At 52.9% G+C, this 18,277-nt stretch overlaps 1 protein-coding gene across 1 annotated transcript in view; it reads left to right on the forward strand.

The window, feature by feature from the left end:
• CCDC57 (coiled-coil domain containing 57) overlaps positions 1 to 18,277 on the forward strand; it is a 100,737-nt gene that overhangs the window by 5,698 nt on the left and 76,762 nt on the right. The window contains exons 2-7 of the mRNA XM_079131053.1: positions 4,858 to 5,272; positions 6,571 to 6,679; positions 10,161 to 10,262; positions 11,826 to 11,983; positions 12,111 to 12,185; positions 15,414 to 15,614. Coding sequence (XP_078987179.1) covers positions 4,858 to 5,272; positions 6,571 to 6,679; positions 10,161 to 10,262; positions 11,826 to 11,983; positions 12,111 to 12,185; positions 15,414 to 15,614 — 1,060 coding nt within the window. The remainder of the gene's footprint in view (positions 1 to 4,857; positions 5,273 to 6,570; positions 6,680 to 10,160; positions 10,263 to 11,825; positions 11,984 to 12,110; positions 12,186 to 15,413; positions 15,615 to 18,277) is intronic.

Genomic DNA, 18,277 nt, shown 5'->3' on the forward strand with positions numbered 1-18,277 from the left:
TAATTTTTTGAAATAATAATAAAATGATTTTTAGTATATATATTTTTAGTTGTAGATGGACACGATATCTTTTATTTTTTTTATGTGGTGCTGAGTATTGAACACAGTTTCAAGGCAAGCACTCTACCACTGAGCCACAACCCCAGCCCTGAGAAGTCATGGTTTTCACAAAGAATTATTTCCATCTTCTGGGTTCTTCCAACCCAGAAGTTTCCAAGTACCTTTCAGACTCAACAGGAATACTTAATGGCATTCCCATTAGATTTAGAAGGGTTCAGAAACTCATTGTTTTAGACTGGGCACTATGGTGCGCTGCATGATCCCAGTGACTCAGGAGACTGAGGCAGGAGAATCACAAGTTCCAGGCCACCCTCAGCAACTTAGTGAGGCCCTGTCTCAAAATGTAATAACATTTAAAAAGGACTGGGGATATAGCTCAGTGGTAGAGCACCCTGGGTTCAATCTCAGTATAAAAAGAAAAAGACTTAGTATTTTAAAAATGAGAAAATTAAAGTGATGAGAAGCAGGTGCTGTGTGTCTGCCCTGACCCCACTGGTTCTGAAGACCATGTGCACCACTGGTAAAGCCCAGTTGACAATGGGTCCCCCTGCCTCTGGACGTTTCTTCTTTAGCTCTCCAGAAACTTTGTGTGGTCCCTATTGAAACCAAGTATTTTCTGGGGACATTTGCTGGTTGATTGACAGATTGGGTCCAAACTGAATGGGTAATGTTTAAAAGCCAATTAATCTCAGCGTCTGGGCTTGGGGCTCATCCTTTGGTGAGGTCTGCACAGAAACAGGGCAGGCTGGTGGGTCAGGAGGGAAGAAGCACATTGGCTCCTAGCACTTGGGTCTGAGCTCAGGGGGTTGGGGCAGCTGACTAGTTGATGAGGCTGTTGGACCTGGCTTCTCAGTTTCTTGCTCTCTGCTATGGGCTGCACACAGCCAGTGTTGAGACAGTGCCGCTGGCAATACTTAATCAAGCTGCTCCTCTGTGTGGGTCACAGACCTGGAGACAACACAGGGCAGGGGGAAGGACAGGAGCCCGTGCTGCCTGCTTGGCCTGGCTGCAGTGAGTCCAGGAGACCTCGTGGGAAGGAGTCTCCCCAGTAAGAGGACCTAGGGCCTTTTAGGCAGAGCAGCCTGTGTACAGAATAAAAATGTAAGACCTGGGCTTGCTGGGAGCAGGGCTGGCCAGGCAGGCCTGCCCTACAGGCCTGTGTGTGTTGTCTGGAGATTGGACTTGGTTAGAAAATAACCAGGAGCCGTGGGCTGATGCCCAATAGAAACGTATCACAAGACCTAGTTTCCATATTGGAGGAGTGGCTCCCATGGGTGGCCACTTGCTGTTGAATTGAGGAGCCTGACAAGGAGTCTGGCCTGGGACAGGGTGCCGCAGGCGGTCCTCAGGAGGTGAGGCCTCAGCGTGAAACACGGGGCTGTGGGATGACTTGCGAGTTGCCGGAGATTGTGGTGCTGTGGCCTCCTGCTTCTATGTTGCTGGGACTCCCATGCTCCCCCTGTGCACATGCTGGGCAGAACCCGTCACCAGGCAGAGTTGGGCGGACTGGCCAGCTAGGGCCTCTGGACTACGCTGGTTTGGGGTGGAAGGCCAGGATCCCAGTGACCAGGGGCAACTGTAGCTCAGATGCAGTGGGGGCTTTCCTGACTTTTCCCAGGCTCTGAGGGAGTGTGATAGTGAAGGCAGAGCCTCGGTGTGGGCGGGAAGCCCTGAGCAGGTGAGTTTTAAAAGGTCCCTTTGGTGGCTACAAAAGGGTGAATGACCCCTTCAGGTCTGTGCAGGAAGAGAGATGGCTGGGGTGTGGGTGTGGCCAGTTCAGCAGCCAGGGAACTGGGAAGCAGAGGAAGGCGCAGGGTAGGTGGTGCTCAGGCAGTTGGTAGGGACCCAGGAGCTACAGTGAAGGGTGCTTGTCTGGCAGCTGGGAGCCCAGGGGGCTGCTGTGGGGACACAGCCGTGCGCTGTGCCTCCTAGTGGGAGCTGCCCCACTCCACAGCCTGGTTGAAGAAGTGCCTCTCCAGACTCTCGAGGAGCTCTGGTACCACTAGTGATTGTGGCCTGCTGACCAGTGCCTTCTGGGTGGGGCCTGTGGATCTCTGCAGCACCCTCTGCCCTCCTGCTTTGGTTCATTTGTGCCAGCACTCAGCCTTGCTATGCCCTGTGTCCTTTCCCTCTGCACAGCTGGCTCTCTATCCTGCAGAGGCACCCCAGATAGGCTGGGCCCTGATTCTGCTCCCACAGCAGTACCCTGTCCATGTCCCACCAGGCCAGAAGGGCCCATGCCTATCCTCCCGTTGGACTGGAAGCTCTTGGAGGCCATGCAGGCCCCTGTTTGCACACCAGAGAAGAGTGCAGCTAGGTGTTTGTGTCCAGACAGAGTTATGCTTGGGACCCCCAAAGGTTTGGGGGCCACTAGAGCCAGTCATGAGAAACTCTGTCCTGTCTGTCACATGGGTGCCAGTGAGCCTCCTTCCAGGACAGTGAGGATGCTGTTCAGCCCTGCATGTCTCTGTCCACTCCACCGCTTCCACCCAGGGTTGAGCTGTTGCAGCAGGGACCCTGGGCTCAAAGCCCTAAATGGTCACTTACGGGCCCTCTACAGGGAACTCTGCCAAGTCCTGCCCTCTGTGGTCCATGCTTACAGGGAGACCTCCACGAGAAAGGCTCTCAGGTCTGAACTCTGCCTGAAGAATTGCCATTCTCTTTCCTCATGACAATACGGGTGTGACTTCTTCTTGTGTCTCTGTGTGGCTCCCAGCAGCCTTAGAGGTGTGTTCAGCAGTTCATATCATGTGACCCTCTTAGTTTCTGGGGTCTTCCATGTGGTGCTGCCTTTCTGACTTACTGTTCTAAACTCTGTTGTGCTAAGCTTGGAGAAGCCCAGGTGTCCCCACTGCCCTCTGGGGCACCCACATTTTCTCCTGTAAAGTATACTCTTGTTTTATCAGTCCTGATGGTGAGGGTTTGGGGTTCTCCAAACACTGGACCAGACCATTTATAGTTTCTTTTTAATTTTTCTCTTTTTGTCAACAAGACTTTATAGTAATATTTTTGACTATGTAGCTGATTTTTGTTGTTTGTTCTTGTTATATGTAGTTTCAGGAGTGAAATTAACTTCATGTCTCTAAAAAGTAGATCAGAAATTTGCTGATTTCCAGGTCACGTCTGGCCTAAGAGTGTTGGAGTTCATGTAAACATACACAGCCCCTGAGGTTCTCTGGTTGCTGTTTTGGGTTTTGTGTTTGAATGTTAGCTTTGTGGCCCTGGCAGAGGGAGGCTGTGGCTAGGTTGGCTCGGCCTCTCACTCTGCCTCCCTGGGCACTGAGAAGGCCTTCTGTAAATGTGTACTGAGCTGCTGAGTCAAGATGCCCAGAGGCAGCATTTTTTAAAGAAGGCTGCTCATAAAAGAATCAGACGTGCCCCATTCTTTGAGGTGACAGTGACACACAAGTTCCACTGCCAGTCGTCTTCCTCAGGTCTCTGCTGGACTCTGTGGAGTGAGAGGTCCATCATGGGAAAGGGCTTTGTCCAGGCACCACCAGCTCAACGTGAACCAGTAGCTCTGCACCCGGCCTTCACACCACTGGCCGAGGCACCTGGCTGGTGGTGCTGAGGACTGGTAGCCTGTGTCCTTTACTATGAGTGGCCTCAGGCCAGCTCTGTGAGTCAAGCCAGGAAGTCCCAAGCTAAGCGGGTTTGTGTGTCAGGAGCCACTCCTTTCTGCTGGGTGCTGGCAAGTCTCCAGTGTGTCCTGCCAAGGAGCAGGCCCTTGGGGTGCATGTGGTGGTAAGTCCTTGGCAGGTACAGAGAGAGTTTTAGAGACTTGGTGACAATTTGGCAAAATAGTTTTATGTAGTTATGTTGTTGAATCTAATATTTTAAAAATTAGACTTTAACCAGACGTGGTGGCCAGCCCAGGTAACCTAGCAAGACCTTGTCTCAAAAGCAAAATGAACTTCTGTATCATGTATCTTTTTTTTTTTTTTTTTTTTTTTTTTGGTATCAGGGATTGAACCTAGGGGTACTAAACTACTGAGCCACATCCCCAACCCTTTTTAAATTTTTTTACTTAGAAATAGGGTCTCACTACACTTGACTATCACGTATACCTAAAAAGAACAAAAGAAATATGACAGAATGATATACTCTGCATATATGTAAAAGAAAACACGAGTAGAGCCTCGCTAAGTTGCTGAGGCTGACTTGGAACTTGTGTTCCTCCAGCTTCAGCCTCTGGAGCCACTGGGATTACAAGCATGCGCCACCACACCTGGCTCCTTTTTTCTTCCTGTCATTTTTTCCAGCACTTTATTTCTATTGTTTTACCAAAATATCAGGCCATGGTGGATTGGGAGTGAAAAACAGAGATTCATTACCACATAGCTCAGGCTTCCAGCAGCAAGTCCCGCTCCACCAGCAGAGCACAGGTCGGGCAGGGAGCTGGTGCTGAGTCTCTGCAGCCCGTTTTCTCCACAGCCAAATGAAGTACGTGCTTCACAAAGCTCCTGAAGAACCTAGCTCTCGGGAGTGTGCAAACTATGATTCCCGACTTTCCTGGCTCTGCCTGCTCTGGGCTTACTGCCTCCTCCCTGCTGTAGGAGGGGAGGGTAGAAGCCCAGGCTGCAGGACACAGCAGCCCTTGAGGTCTGGGCCCACTGCTGATTCATGGTCCTGGGACTTACTCGCTCCAGAACCTGTGCGTGACTGGACAGCTGGTCCCTGGCCCAGAGCTGCATCCTGTGACTGCGCCACCATGGTGAGGGGAACTAAGTCAGCCCTGGGAAAAGGAAGGCTAGAGTCCCTAATGGTGTACCCCCTGCTGCCTTCCCTTTGCTGCAGCTGCCGCCATGCTGCCCCAGTGCTCAGAGCAGACCCTGAGTGAGCTGCTGACCCGCAAGGAGGAAGAATGGCGAGTGCTGCAGGCCCATCACACCCAGATGCAGGAGGCAGCTCTGCAGGATGCACAGAGGCGGCTGGAAGAGGCTCAGGGGAAGCTGCGGCGCCTGCAGGAAGACTTCCTCTACAACTTGCGGGTGCTGGAGGAGCGGGACGTGGAGCTAGAGCGTTATGATGCTGCATTCGCCCAGGCCAGGGGGCAGGAGGAGGCCAGGCAGGCGGAGGTGAGCGAGCTGAAGATAGAGGTGGCCAAGCTGAAGCAGGCGCTTGCCAGAGAGGCCAGGCGCATGGAGGAGCTGCAGCAGCAGCAGCAGCGGAGGGTGCAGGAGCACCGCCGGGAGCTGGAGCGTGTCCATAGGTGAGCCCTGCAGATGCTCCCCACCCCCACCCCCACCCCAGGCTCCTGGTGAGCCACCTGGCACTGCCCACTCACGGTACCCTCGTCCTGAGCTGCAGACTCCAGGCCTCAGGGCTGGGTGGTCTTGGTGGCCAGTGCGTGATGGGTGAATGCAGGTAGGACAGGGCTTCTTTCTGTGTTTCTACATGGCTCTGAAGTTATACAGGATTTGGTTTTAATATTTAGAATTTGTTTCACTAATTATAAATCAATATTATTTTAATAAAACATCTTTTTTAGTTTATAATCAATTTAAAATATGTATTAATTTCAATACTAAATGAGCTGCTGGGAATGATGGCAAATGCCTGTAATCCTGGCGACTTGGGAGGCTGAGGCAGGAGGATCACAAGTTGAAGCCAGGTTGGGCAGCTTAGTGAGACCCTGTCTTAGAATAAAAGTAGAAAACAGAGCTGGGGTGCTGGGTCAGTGGTGAGCCCTTGCCTGGCGTGTGAGGCTCTGGGCTCCATCTCAGCACCATACATAAATAAGTGAACAAAATCAAAGGTATCGTGTCCATCTCAACTAAAAAAAGACTTTTTAAAAAGGACTAGGGCTGTAGCTCAGTGGTAAAGTGCCCCTGGTTCAATCCTCAGCACGAAAAATAAATCAATAAATAGAAGCGCTTTATGTGGTTTTGTGACATGTCCCCTCAAAGGTTCTGCCCATCTTCACTCCAGATCTGGGACTCACAGCCACGTGCAGATGCTATCCACTCCCACCCTTCCCTTCCCATGCTGGTACCCCGCCAGAGAGGGTGCTAGGTCTTCTGTTATTGCCCTACAGGTCCCTGGGGCCCTATTTGTTTTGCTTTTTTAAGTTTTTCTCTCCTTTGTTTAGATCTGTCTCACGTTCACTGATTCTCTCCTCTGTCTTGTTCATTCTGCTGTTGAACTCATCCAGTAAATCTCTTATTTTGGTTATTGTACTTTTTGGTTCTCAGATTTCCACTCAGTTGTTTTGTTGTATCTGTTTCTTTGCTGAGATTTTTCTGTTTTTGGAATTGCTTGTTCACATCTGTGTCATCTTGGTGTTGACTGCTGCTGATGCAGAGCTTTGCCTGAATCCTGGTAGTCAGATGGCTTGGGTTTCTGTGTTGTGTTTCCTCTCTTGCTGGCGGTCACCTGTCCAGGTGGGGCAGAGGTCCTGCTACCTGCACCCACTGTTGCCCCTGCAAGTGTGAAGCACCAGCTCCACATGCAGGGACACGGTGAGCATTTGCAGTGTGGCTTCCTCAGTGCTGTGTCTGGTTACCACAGTGACAAGGATGGTGAGATCGGCCGCCAGCGGGAGCAGTATGAGAACCTGAAGTGGAGGCTGGAGAGGAAGCTGCAGGAACTGGATGGCCAGCTTGCTCTGCAGAAACAGGTAGCGCCGCCATTCCCGATGCCCCCGCGAGACTGGTCACGGGCATTCCTGTTCTGCCCACTGGAGGTTCCCTGACCGTGTCCTTCAGGGACATTCCAGAGAGACCCCTGGGCTGTAGCTGTCCACTCAGGCCATGCAGACCATCTGCTGACCAGGCCCTAGTCATCTCTTCCTTAGGTGCTGATAGATATGCCCCCAAGCCATAGGTCAGGCTGGGAGGGAGAAGCAAGGCCTCAGAGGTGACAGCGTGGCCATTTGGGCCACTCCTTCACATAACTTCAGCACCTGCTGAGGCCTGACCATGTAGATGCCGTTTCTGTTGGATGATGGTATGCCAAGCATATGGCTCCGCTGGTCAGTGACACCCAACCCAGTTCACATGCTCAGTTCTCTGAGGCCCAGTAGCAAGCCAAGAGCTGTCTCTCAAAAGGAGAGCAGTTGTTTGTGAATGGCAGCAAGGCCTTACCCCAGCCCTCAAGGCCTGTGCGGTCACTGTCCTGCAGAGGCCTTTCAAAGCTCCAGGCAGCATCCTTGCCTGCCGCTCACACCTCAGGCACCGTGGATGGGCTTGACACTATGACCCGAGTGGCAGAGACATCTCCTGTTCTGGGTCTCACTTAAAATGGTGACTTCAGGTTGCTCAGTGAGTGGGCTAGAGTAACGCTGGAGTAGCCTTAAAGTCTGAGGAGGTGCCGGGGTATTCTGCCTCTTCCTTGCATGTGGGAGAAGCCAGATGCAATGGCACACCCTGTGTCCCTGTGAGGGGTCATCTCAGCATGCCCACACCAACAGACCCCCACCAGTTCAGAGTAGAAGGCCCTGGAACTTTGGTCAGATCTGTTTCCCAGCCTCTGCCATGTAAATACCTTACCATTGAGTCTAAAGCAGCTGCTGCCTCTCACTGAGTCTCACCTGCCTCTCACGTGATGCCCTCAGGGTGATTGGCCAGCATGTGTCTTCACAGAGGGGAGAGTGACCGAGAGCTCTGGACAGCCCACATGCCTGGTAGGAGGCCTGGAACATGTGGTCAGGAGAAGACCCATTGTGATTTGCAAGTCACAAGGTTTCCTCAGTGGTGCCATGGTCTCCTCCAAAGAAGGTTTCTCAGCTGAACTCTGGCCAAGGGGTGGTTCCCACTGGACTGACAAGTAGGCCAGTGGACAGGTAGGCACTGCTCCTTGGCACATGGCTTCCCAGGCTGTCCCCATGCAGAATCAATGCATAGGCCTAGCAGGGCACATTCTGGAGGCCTTTCGCCTTGAGATGGCAGCCCTGTCCCTGGAAGCAGGAAAAGGTGGCATGCAGACAGTCCTGCTTTGGCTGCTGCCAGAAACTTGGGTAGCATCAGCTCAGTATTGGTTCTGGAGCAGCCTGTGGCCGGCCTCAGGCTGTCCCCCCATCAGTCTCCACAATCGAGTGAGGGTCTTATATGCTAGCCGGCCTCGTGGTGCCGTCTCTGACTTCAGAACATCTTGGTGTGGTTATCAGTGTGTCAGGGTAAGATCCATGCAGTTAGGATAACGCGTTGTTCTTCTCTTGAACTCTGAGTTGATGGCAGCCGGGGAAGTCTGTTACCTTGATCACACACGCAAGCTGTATAGTCAGTCTGTGGAGGAAGGAAATCTTTTCCCTGTTGGCCAGTCACAGGCGAGGAGCCATTGGAGGAGGTACCCAATGATTACTGATTTATTCATTCATTTAACAAGTTGTTTTGTTTTAAAACACAAGCTCCATGCCAGGAGGTCTCCCCGGTTCTGGATTTGTGTGTGAACACCTGGACGTGTCTGGACACGTCTGTTTCCACAGAGTAGGCCAAGACTGAGGGTGCAGGTGATCACTTGAGCCTCTGCAAAGTCTGTGGCCCTTGACTTGGCCAATGGCATTGCCTGCTGTGGACACAGGGAAGACTCAAAAGTGCCCAGATCCGGTAGAATGCTCCTTCTGAACAGGGTGATCAGAAAGGCCCCCTGAGAGTTGCGGGGCGGCTCAGCCAGAGGGAGGCAGGTGCCTAGAAGAGTGCTGAGGGTGGAGGAGGAACCGCAGGCCTCAGCCGCTGAGGGTGGCCTGAGGAACTGTCGGCGGTGCTGGGGCGGGCCCAGGTGTCGGAGCCTTGCCGGCAGGCACAGCAGCCCCTCTGGATGCACTGAGCGGGGCGCGGGGGCGGGGCGTCAGACAGGCAGGTTGGGGGTGCCAGAGACAGTGTGGTGTGTGAGTGGCGGGCAGGCAGGCTGGTGTGGGGCTGAGGAGGAAAGGAGCAGGACGTCTGGGCTCACAGGAGTGGGCTCTGGGTGCCCCCAACTTCTGTGTGGACCTCCCTGAGGCTAGGAAGGGCGGCGACAGCAGCGTAAGCCCAGCCGGTGGGACAGGACTGCCTACTGGGGGAAACCAGACTGCGCTTCTGTCTGGGCCGGGGGAAGCACAGTGGTGTGGGCCTCCTGCCCCCTAGTGGCCACGTTTGTTTGTCCAGATGCAGCCCCAGTGTGTGGGCACTTGGACACGCACTGTTGCGGGATTTCGCAGAGTGAGGACAAGTGGGTCTGAGATTTTCATATTCTGATTTTATTAAGCGTTGCTCTTGTAACGCCTCACACTTCATTTTGCCTTTCAGAGGATTAAAAAAAGTAAAATGTGATTTTGAATTGTCCTTCTTACCGTTTCCCAGGCTCCTGCCCGGTGTTCAGCACCCAGGGTGTACAGCTGCTGGTGCCTGCCAGGGCAGAGGGTACTCAGCAGGGTGGGAGCAGATGGGCCAGCCTTCTTCAGAGCCCTCCCTCCAGGTCACTGTTGGTAGGAGTGGGTGGTCCTGGGGAGGGGCTCAGGTGGACAGGGTCTTGCAGGTCACCCTGCCCTCATTCTAAGTCCTTGAGCAGCTAGTTCTCCAACTGCACCAAGGTCCTTCCCTCTGCGCTCAGCAAAGTCCAACAAAAGGGAAAGCAACCAAGTCATGGTGTCTTACTCTCTGTTCTGATGCTGTGACGGGACACCTGGTGCTGGGTACTGTATGAAGAAATAAGGTTCATTTGTTTCATAATTCTGGTGGCTAGAGAGTCCACTTCCTGGCACTGGTATCTGGAGGAGACCCCCTGGCTGGTCACAGCATGTCAGAGAAATGAAAATAGGGCATGTGCAGCAGGGGTATGTGGGTGAACCTGGAAGCAGGAGGCCAGGGCAGGCCAGGCTTGTCCTACACAAAGGACCTGTAGGAGCAAGCCTGGCCTGCCAGAGCTGGGGCAGCCTCCTGCAGACGGACACCCGTGCTGATCGTCAGGCCTTCCCCCGGTGCTGCTGCAGCAGGCACACAGACGAGCAGGGCAGACACGTCAGGCCAGACCCTGGTGCTGGGGCAGACGGTCAGAAACCACTCCAGTGCTGCCTCACAGGCCCCTGACTTCCCAGTGGCACGTGACCACTCCGACTGCCCACCTGTACCTAGACGTTTTGGACCCCGCTCTGCTTTCACTGTGATCCCTTTTTGTTCCAGGAACTGCTTCAAGAATTTGAATCTGAAATGCAGAAGAGGGAGCATGAGTTCCGACTGCATGCCGATGGCATGAGCAGCGTGGTCTTGTCCCATGAGCTCAAGGTACTGCACCTCTGCAGGGCAAGCTGTCCTCCTCAGCAGGGAGCACCTCTTCTTGAGGGGCAGGCCACTTCTGCACTGCAAGCTAGGAAGTCACTCAAAGACTGCTCTGGGTGCCCGCCTCGGCCAGTCTCTCCATCTGGGTCAGCCTGCCTGAGGCCTTGAGAGAGTGTCTGCCCTCCACTATAAACTCTCGGCCTGTGCAGCCTGCCTCTGCTATTGGCCCTCTCAAAATGGGCTGGTGGGGGTCTCCCTATTTTGCAGCAGAGGAGGCCAAGAGTCAGGGGCTCAGGGCCTGCCTGGAGCTAGCAAATGATGGATGGTAGAGCTGGAACCATAGTCTTGCTTATGGGCAGGGTGCTTATTGTTGCTGCATACACTCAGACCAAGCACCCAGACAGGGCCAGGACACAAGAGGTGTGTAGACAACTCATCTTGAGTGTTTTTTAATTTTTTTTCTTTTTTTTGCAGTGCTGGGGATTGAACCCAGGGCCTTGTGCTTGCGAGGCGAGCACTTTACCCGCTGAGCCATCTCCCCAGCCCCATCTTGAGTGTTAAGGCCAGCCTTGAGTGGGTTGAACCATCCCTGCCTGGGGGAGGAGCAGGTGACTCTGGTCCTTGCTGTTCCCTGCGAGGCCAGTATCCTCCATGGCACAGTGCCCATCCCCAAGTCTCTTAGCACCCTGCCCCGCCAGTGCCCCAGAACTGAGGGCTGGGTTTTCAGTCAGAGCCCAGAACTGTCTGGGCTCGAGGCCAGGGCTGCCCCACTGGGGCTCTCACAAGCCTCCTTGGAACCTTCAAGCCCCAGAGCGGGAGAGAAAAGTAGGCTGTGTGGATGCCCTGTGTGCCATGGTGGGGCGGGCACTCCTGGCAAAGGTGGGGACCCCTGAGGTGTCTGCCTGCTATCAGCTCTGTCTGTTTCATAGGGTGGCAGGCCTCAAGCACCTGCTGCACAAGAGTTTGTTACTGAGGGTAGGAGCCATGCTTTGCTGCCTGCCCTGTGTGGGTGCTCCCTGGACACTGCTGCTCTGGCCCAGCAGCTGCCCTCAGATGAGACCAGGGCTCATCTGAGCTGCATCCAGCAGGGCTCAGAGGGTGACTGTGAGCTGCACTGACTTCTCCTTGCTCTGTGTGTTCAATTTCTGTATTTGAATAATAATCAAGTTTTGTGTTGAGAAATGAGTGGCTTTAGTTGGTCAGTTGGAAGTGGGCATGAGGACTTTCTCCCTGTTTGCTGCTTGAAAGCTAATTTGTCTTCTTCCTCCCAGTCTCGATGAAGTAGCAGTTTACCTCTGGGGTCTTGGTTTATTCCAGTTGTGTCCTCTTTTTGAGTGTTTTAAAGGTTTAACTGACACATGGTGCAGCATGACCTTTCAGTATGTGTGCAGTGTGTGGTGGTGAGGCGGGGAGATTGGCACATCATCAGTTGGGCGTCTGACGCCTCCCAGTGCCGGGGACCTTCACTGCTCTGAAATACTCAGTTAGTAGTTATCAGCACAGTTATGCTGCACTGGAGGACATGGAAGTGCTTCCTCCTGTCCTCTGAACTTTTCAATTCTTTCTCAGGTTAAACTACTGAGCAAAGAGCTGGAGGCTCTGAAAGAAGCTGGAGCCCAGGCAGCAGAGTGTCTGCAGAGAGCAGAGACAGCAAACGCCGAGCTGGAGAAGAGACTGCAGAGTCGTGCCTGGGAGCTTCGGAACCTGGAAGCCCTGAAGGATGCCCGGTGTGTGGTTCTCCTCCTCCCAGGCAGCACTTGCTGCCCGGCACTGGGTGGGTCTGCCTTTGCAGCTATTTGCAGGCCAGACTTTGTTTAGTCCCTTATCTGTTCTTCTGATATTACCTCTGTTTAGGATAAAGGACTTGGAGGATAAGCTTCACTCTGTGCAACTGACCAGGAAAAGAGAAGAGGAGACATTTAAGAGAAAGTGAGCCTTTCTGCCCATGTCCAGCACCCCAGGAGTGGGGGCGCAGCTGGAGCCCAGCTCCATCCTGGTGCGAGGCCCACAGGGACACATTGCCTCCTCGGTGGCGTGGGCTGCCAGGGACCTAGCACTTAACACTCTCAGGTGTGCGCAGCTGTGGGGACGCACTGAGTGTGTTGGAGGTCCAGAACTTGATCCCCAGCACCAAGAATACTGCAAAGCTTTGAAAGCCTGAGTTAACTTTTGAAACTTTATTAACCAGTTTATCAGTTTTAGTTTGCAGCTACAAATGAACTTTTTCGAAAGAATTTTTTTTTAAGTTGTTGGTGGACCTTTAACTTATTAATTATTTATATGTGGTGCTGAGAATTCAACCCAGTGCCTCACACATACCAGGCAAGTGCTCCACCACTGAGCCATAACCTCAGCCCCTGCAAATGAGCTTTTACTTAACTTTTATGTTTTGTTTTTTACATTTCACTTTTTATTTATTTGTTTTCTGTAGTTGGATTGAACCCAGGGGCGCTTTACCCCTAGCCCTTTTTATTTTTTATTTGTGGCAGGGTCTCACTAAGTTGCTAAGGCTGATCTAGAACTCTCCATCCTCCTGCCTCTGCTGCTGAGGTACTAGGATTGCAGGTGTGTACTACCATGCCCAGCTTGCTTTTATTTTTTAAGTTATTTCTGCAAAATAGTTTTGTTCTCATGGGTATAAAATGCTCTAAGTTCTGAAGAGCTTCTTGACATGGTGTCAGTGGGGGATCATGTGACCTGGCAGGCAGTAGCAGGTCCCTGGTGTGCCTGGTGTTGCCAGGTGCTGGGACACCCAGGAAGAAGATGGCATGGTGACCCAAGTCAGTGGCCCTGCTGGCGCAGTTGGAGGATCTTCCCCACAGGCTCAGACAGGAAGGCAGGAGGGATGGAGCAGAGGAGGCCTTCCAGTCAGGGAGAGGAGGTGGGGTGATCTGAAGCTGCAGGGCAGGCAGGTGAGCAGGGTCCACTGGAGAGCCCAAAGGGGTCATTCAGCTGCCCCCACAGAGGTCCTTTCCTGTTTCTTCTTGGAGATCCACTGCAGTGACTAAATGAACAATGTGGGATTCCTTTGAAGACTGCTCAGGAGGGAGCTGGGAGTGCCCACAGCTGGCGTCTCGTCTCTTCTTGTGGTCTTGCTGCCGTGGGGTCTGCACATGCTGAGAGCTGTGAGGAGGTCCCTTTCTGCTTTACCTGCGGTGGAGCTGCAGTCGGGAACTGCTCCGGCCTCCCACGCAGGCCCTCACCCCATGCGGGTGCAGAGGCAGGGGCACAGCCGGGCACAGCAGAGCCAGCAGTGCTGGAGCCACTTGCACAGCTTTGGTGTAAGGCCAGGAGGAGGCTGGGAAACAGCTTTTTTTGTGTGTGTTTTAAGTCTAATCTAGAGCCTGCAAATTATAAATTGAAATCCTTAAAAATGAGAATGATTTCTCACATTACAGAGTAAACTGCTGGGTGTGGTTGCATACCCCTTTAATCCCAGCTACTCAGGAGGCTGAGGCAGGATCACAGGTTCAAGGCCAGCCTGAACGACTTAATACTATTTATTTATTTATTTATATTTGTGGTACTGGGGATTGAACCTGGGGCTTCATGCATGCTAGGCAGGTACTCTACCACATTGTTATATCCCCAGCCCCCAAATAAAAACTTTTTTTTTTTAAAGGACTGGGGTGTAGCTCAGTGGTAGAGCACTTGCCTAGCACGTGTGAGGTCCTGGTTTCAGTCCCCAGTACCACAAAAAAAGAAAAACAGCACTGTCAGTTACTCTTCCAAATGCATCGAGTACCATCTAAATACACAGCGACTTAACACCTGCTCTGATTCAGAAGGTACCACAGCTTTGCTCTTGACTCTGCATCAGGCCCTGTGTCCTTGATCCCCCGCTTTTCCTCAGAGGGATTCCTTGAATATATATATATATATTTTCCTTTTCAAATATTTTTTAGTTGTCCATGGACCTTTATTTTTTATTTATGTACTTACTTATATACGATGCTGAGAATCAAACCCAGTGCCTCACATATGCTAGGCAAACACTATACTACTAAGCCACAACCCCAGCCCTTGAATATATTTTTTATTCTTGTAAAAATTTAGAATCACCTGTAACAGCAATATTCATATAAACTATAATTAAAATTTCTGGGGCCACAAGCTGCTAAGTGTTAGGAAGGATTTCTAAATTAAAATACAATTATCAGCTCACCGTAAGATTAGTAACTGCTAAGTGGGATGCACAGTGCCCTGGGCCACCCTCCCGAGGCGTGCGCACCTGGCTGAGGCCTTGTCCCATGGGAGCAGCAGAGCTGGGTAGGTTCTGCCTCCTTCCAGCTCGGGCTCCGGACTCCTAGTGACCTCCAGAGCGAGAACGGTGCAGGTGACCTGTGCCGATGAGGTGAGGGGCTCCTCACCTTGGTGACGCAGAGAGCCGCTGAGGACTGGCTCACCAAGAGGTCAGCAGGGCTCTTCACTGACCAGTTAGGAGGGTTGCAAGAAGCCCCAGGCAGACTGTGCCTACTGCTGCTCTGCTGGGAGCCACCTGGAGCGCCCAGGCGCTGGGAGGGTGTGAGGGCACCAGCCGAGTACTGTGAGGAGGGAGTGCCTTTGCCTCGTCAGGAGCTGTATAGCCCCCAACTCAGACTGGCAGACTGGGTCTCCGTGTAGGGAAACTGTCCCCGATCGCCAAACTGGCAAAACACGTCTTGCTGGGAAAACCGGATCCCTCAGACCTGCACTGCACATCGCCCTTCACCGGCGCCTTCGCAGCCTTCTGGGGATTGCCGAGGAGGCAGTCAGGGGGGTACCTTGCAACCTGAGTTGTGAAAGCACAGCAGATGAGCATTCAGTACTGAGTACTCAGTGTCCACTCAACCTCGCAGGCTCTGCTGCCCTGGCAGCTCGCACTGCGCTCTTCCTTCAGGGATCCCCTCCCCGGGAGCCAGGGTGGTGGAGCCAAGTCTGTGCCTTATGCACCTGCTTTTGGCCTCTGTCCTGTGGGCAGTCAGGAATTTGAGTGTCCACACCGTGTGGGAGGAGTGGTAGGTGAATGTCCCCACCAAGGAGAGCGCAGTGCTACCTGCAGCAGCAGTCCCCACCTCAGGGACGGGCTTGCAGCTGTGACTGGTCTGAAGGAGCGGACTGAATGGCTGACATTCCTGGAGCTCTGGGTGACCTGCAGAGGTCCGCCCTGTGTTTCAGGCATGAAGAACTTGACCGTCTGGCCAGGGAGAGGGACGCGATGCTGGTGGCTGTGAAGGGCGCCCATGCGGAGCAGCTGCGGGCTCTGGAGGCCAGGGTGCTGGACCTGCAGGCCCACAGTGAAGCCCTGCAGGTGCAGCTGCGCAGGGCCGAGTGGACGCAGGCCGATGCTGCCAGGGAGAAGGACGCCCTCATCGACAAGTGAGCCTGCAGCCCATCGCTGCCTCCACCTGCAGGGACCTGGGGCCTTGGGGTCTGTGCTCCCAGGTGGCTGGTGCCCCCTCATCCCAAGGGAAGTGGGAGTGCAGGGGTGGGTGGCTCCTGCAGCTGTCTGGTCATTTTCCTTAATGTTTGTTCTGTCATTTTCCTTTTGTTTTTTATTTGATTGATTGATTGATTGTAATACTGGGGATTGAACCCAGGAAAGTGCTACTGCAGAGCTCCAGCCCAGCACCCCCTTGTTCTTAGTGGTAGATGGACACAATACCTTTATTTTATTTAATTTTTATGTGAATTGAACCCAGTGCCTCACATGTGCTAGGTAAGTGCTCTCCCACAACCCAGCCCCACCCCATCCCTTTTTTATTTAGAGACAGGTCCTCACTGAGTTGCTTAGGGCTCTTCCAAGCTGCTGAGGCTGTCCTTGGACTTGCAATCCTCCTGCCTCAGCCTCCTGTGCTGCTGGCATGTGACAGGCATATGCCACTCTGTGGGGCTTATTTTTTCCCTGTGTTTGTATGTGCACATGTATTTATTTATATTTGTGATAAAGTATGCACAATAAATTTACCATTTTAAAAAAATGTACTATTTTAAGCCAGCTGCGGCATTACATGCCTGTAATCCCAGCTACTCAGAAGGCTGAGGAGAAGGAGGATCAAGTGTTCGAGATTAGCCTGGGCAACTTAGTGAGACCCTGACTCAAAATATAAAGGGCTGGAATGTGGCTCAGTGGTCATGTGTTCCTGGGTTCAGTCCCTGGCACCAAAATAATAATAATAATAATAATAATTAAAAAACTAAGAAATAAAAAAGGCTGGGGATGTGGCTCAGTGGTAGAGCCCCCCTGGGTTCAATCCCCAGAGACAAAAAGAAGAAAAAGACACGACATAAACCATCCTGATCATTTAGACATGTGCAGCTCAGTGGTCAGAGAGCCAGGCTCCTTCCCCTGTTGCAGACCATATCTCGTCCATCTGTCGACCCGCATGCGGGCCGTCCTCCCACTTTGCTCTTGTCGGCACGTTGCTGTGAAGGACGTGGGCCTGCCTTCAGTCCTGGGGTCCCAGGTGTGTGGCTGCCAGCTCCTGTAACTGGGCTCACCTTCGGTCCTCCACACTGGCTTCTTCCCACCAGCTTGCACATTTTTCCACTGAGCCTGGTTCCTTTCTGATACGCAAGCCAAGCCGTGGCAGGTTAGCAGCTCTGTGCAGTGTGCCCAGTGTCCAGGGAAAGGACCATGTTCACAGAGACATCGGGGACAGATAAAGCGTTTGCTGGTGCCCAGAGCCCCTTTGGGACTTGCTCTGTCTGTTTTGCAGAGCACCCTCTGCTCAGTTATTTCTGGTTGAGAGGAAAACGACTCTGTGGAACACAGGGGTGGGAGGCTTGTTCAGGAGAGCCCTCCTGGACTTGGTGTGCATGATCGTTGGTCCTCAGTGAAGTTCGGGCAGCAGTCCTGGGGACACCTGGCACTGACCGCAACCTGGGACTGTGCTTTGTGCTCCCAGACACAGGCTGGCTGGCTGCTGCAGGCCCTTTCAGCAGTGCAGAGTGTCAGCCTCCCTGAGAGGCCTCAGAAGGGTTTTTGTCTCTTAGCTTGTTATCGAGGGTCACTGCTACAGATGGGTTCTGGCAGAGTCACAGGTGCTGAACTAGTATCTTCCCCTTTTTCTCTCGGGAGTTCAGTTCTCACTTCAGACTCATTTTCATGAGTGTAAGTTAGCAACAAGCAGTGACTTGGTTCTTAGGAGTTTCCCTCTTTCAGCAGTTTCTGCTGGTTTGAATTTAGATTACAGCATGCTGGGATCAAGGTGGAGCACATGATTTGGTGGTGAGCTCTCTGCTTCGTGGTGCCTGGCCCTCCCGTGACTCCTGCTGCCTGAGCTGGAGGCAGGTGGGCAGGCTCAGGGGAGCCCCTGGCAGACACAGTTCCCTGGCCCAGATGTTCCTGTGCCAATGCTGGAAACAGGCCATCGCCTAGAGGTGGGGCATGGTTCCAGCACAGAGTGGTCAGCACCCAGGTACCTGAATCAGGCCACATCACACATCACCCTAGTGGCCAGAGACGTCGATGCCTTCAGTTTTCCTCTTCCCAGTGCTAAAATCTGTGTCCCAAGTTGTCCTGGGCAGTTTTTGTCCTATACAAGAGCAAGTTTGAAACACACCTCCCATGCCAGATTTTAGCTACCCCTGGTGACCAGCGGTGGCTTCTGTGCTTGTAACTGCAGCAGTGAGCAGCTCCTCAGCGCAGACATCCCAGAGGTCTGTTTCAGGGGGAGGTGATTGCCACTGTGCAGCTCAGTGGCTCATGAGGCAGTCTGTGACAGGAGGGGCTACAACCAAGCAAGGGACAGTGTTGTCTTGTTAGGGTCAGTACCATGGCTACCCAGTTAGTATCTCCAGGTGTCTTCTCTTAGTGTTTTTATTGGGAAATTTATCCAAATTTGGTGCTTCCTCCAGGAGCATCCTGCTTTTATGCTCATTCAAGGTTTTCTGCAGAGTCTCATTTTGATTTCAGTTTGAAATTGTGTGTTGCATGTGCTCGTGTGTGAGGTACCGTGCTGGGCACAGCACAATTAGGGCTGCAGAGGTTCAGTGGTTTGACAGGGCCCCCTCCAGCAGGAGGCCCTGCAGGACACCCC

The sequence above is a fragment of the Sciurus vulgaris genome (assembly GCF_902686455.1).
Source record: "Sciurus vulgaris genome assembly, chromosome: 3".
Classification (NCBI taxonomy): Eukaryota; Metazoa; Chordata; class Mammalia; order Rodentia; family Sciuridae; genus Sciurus; species Sciurus vulgaris.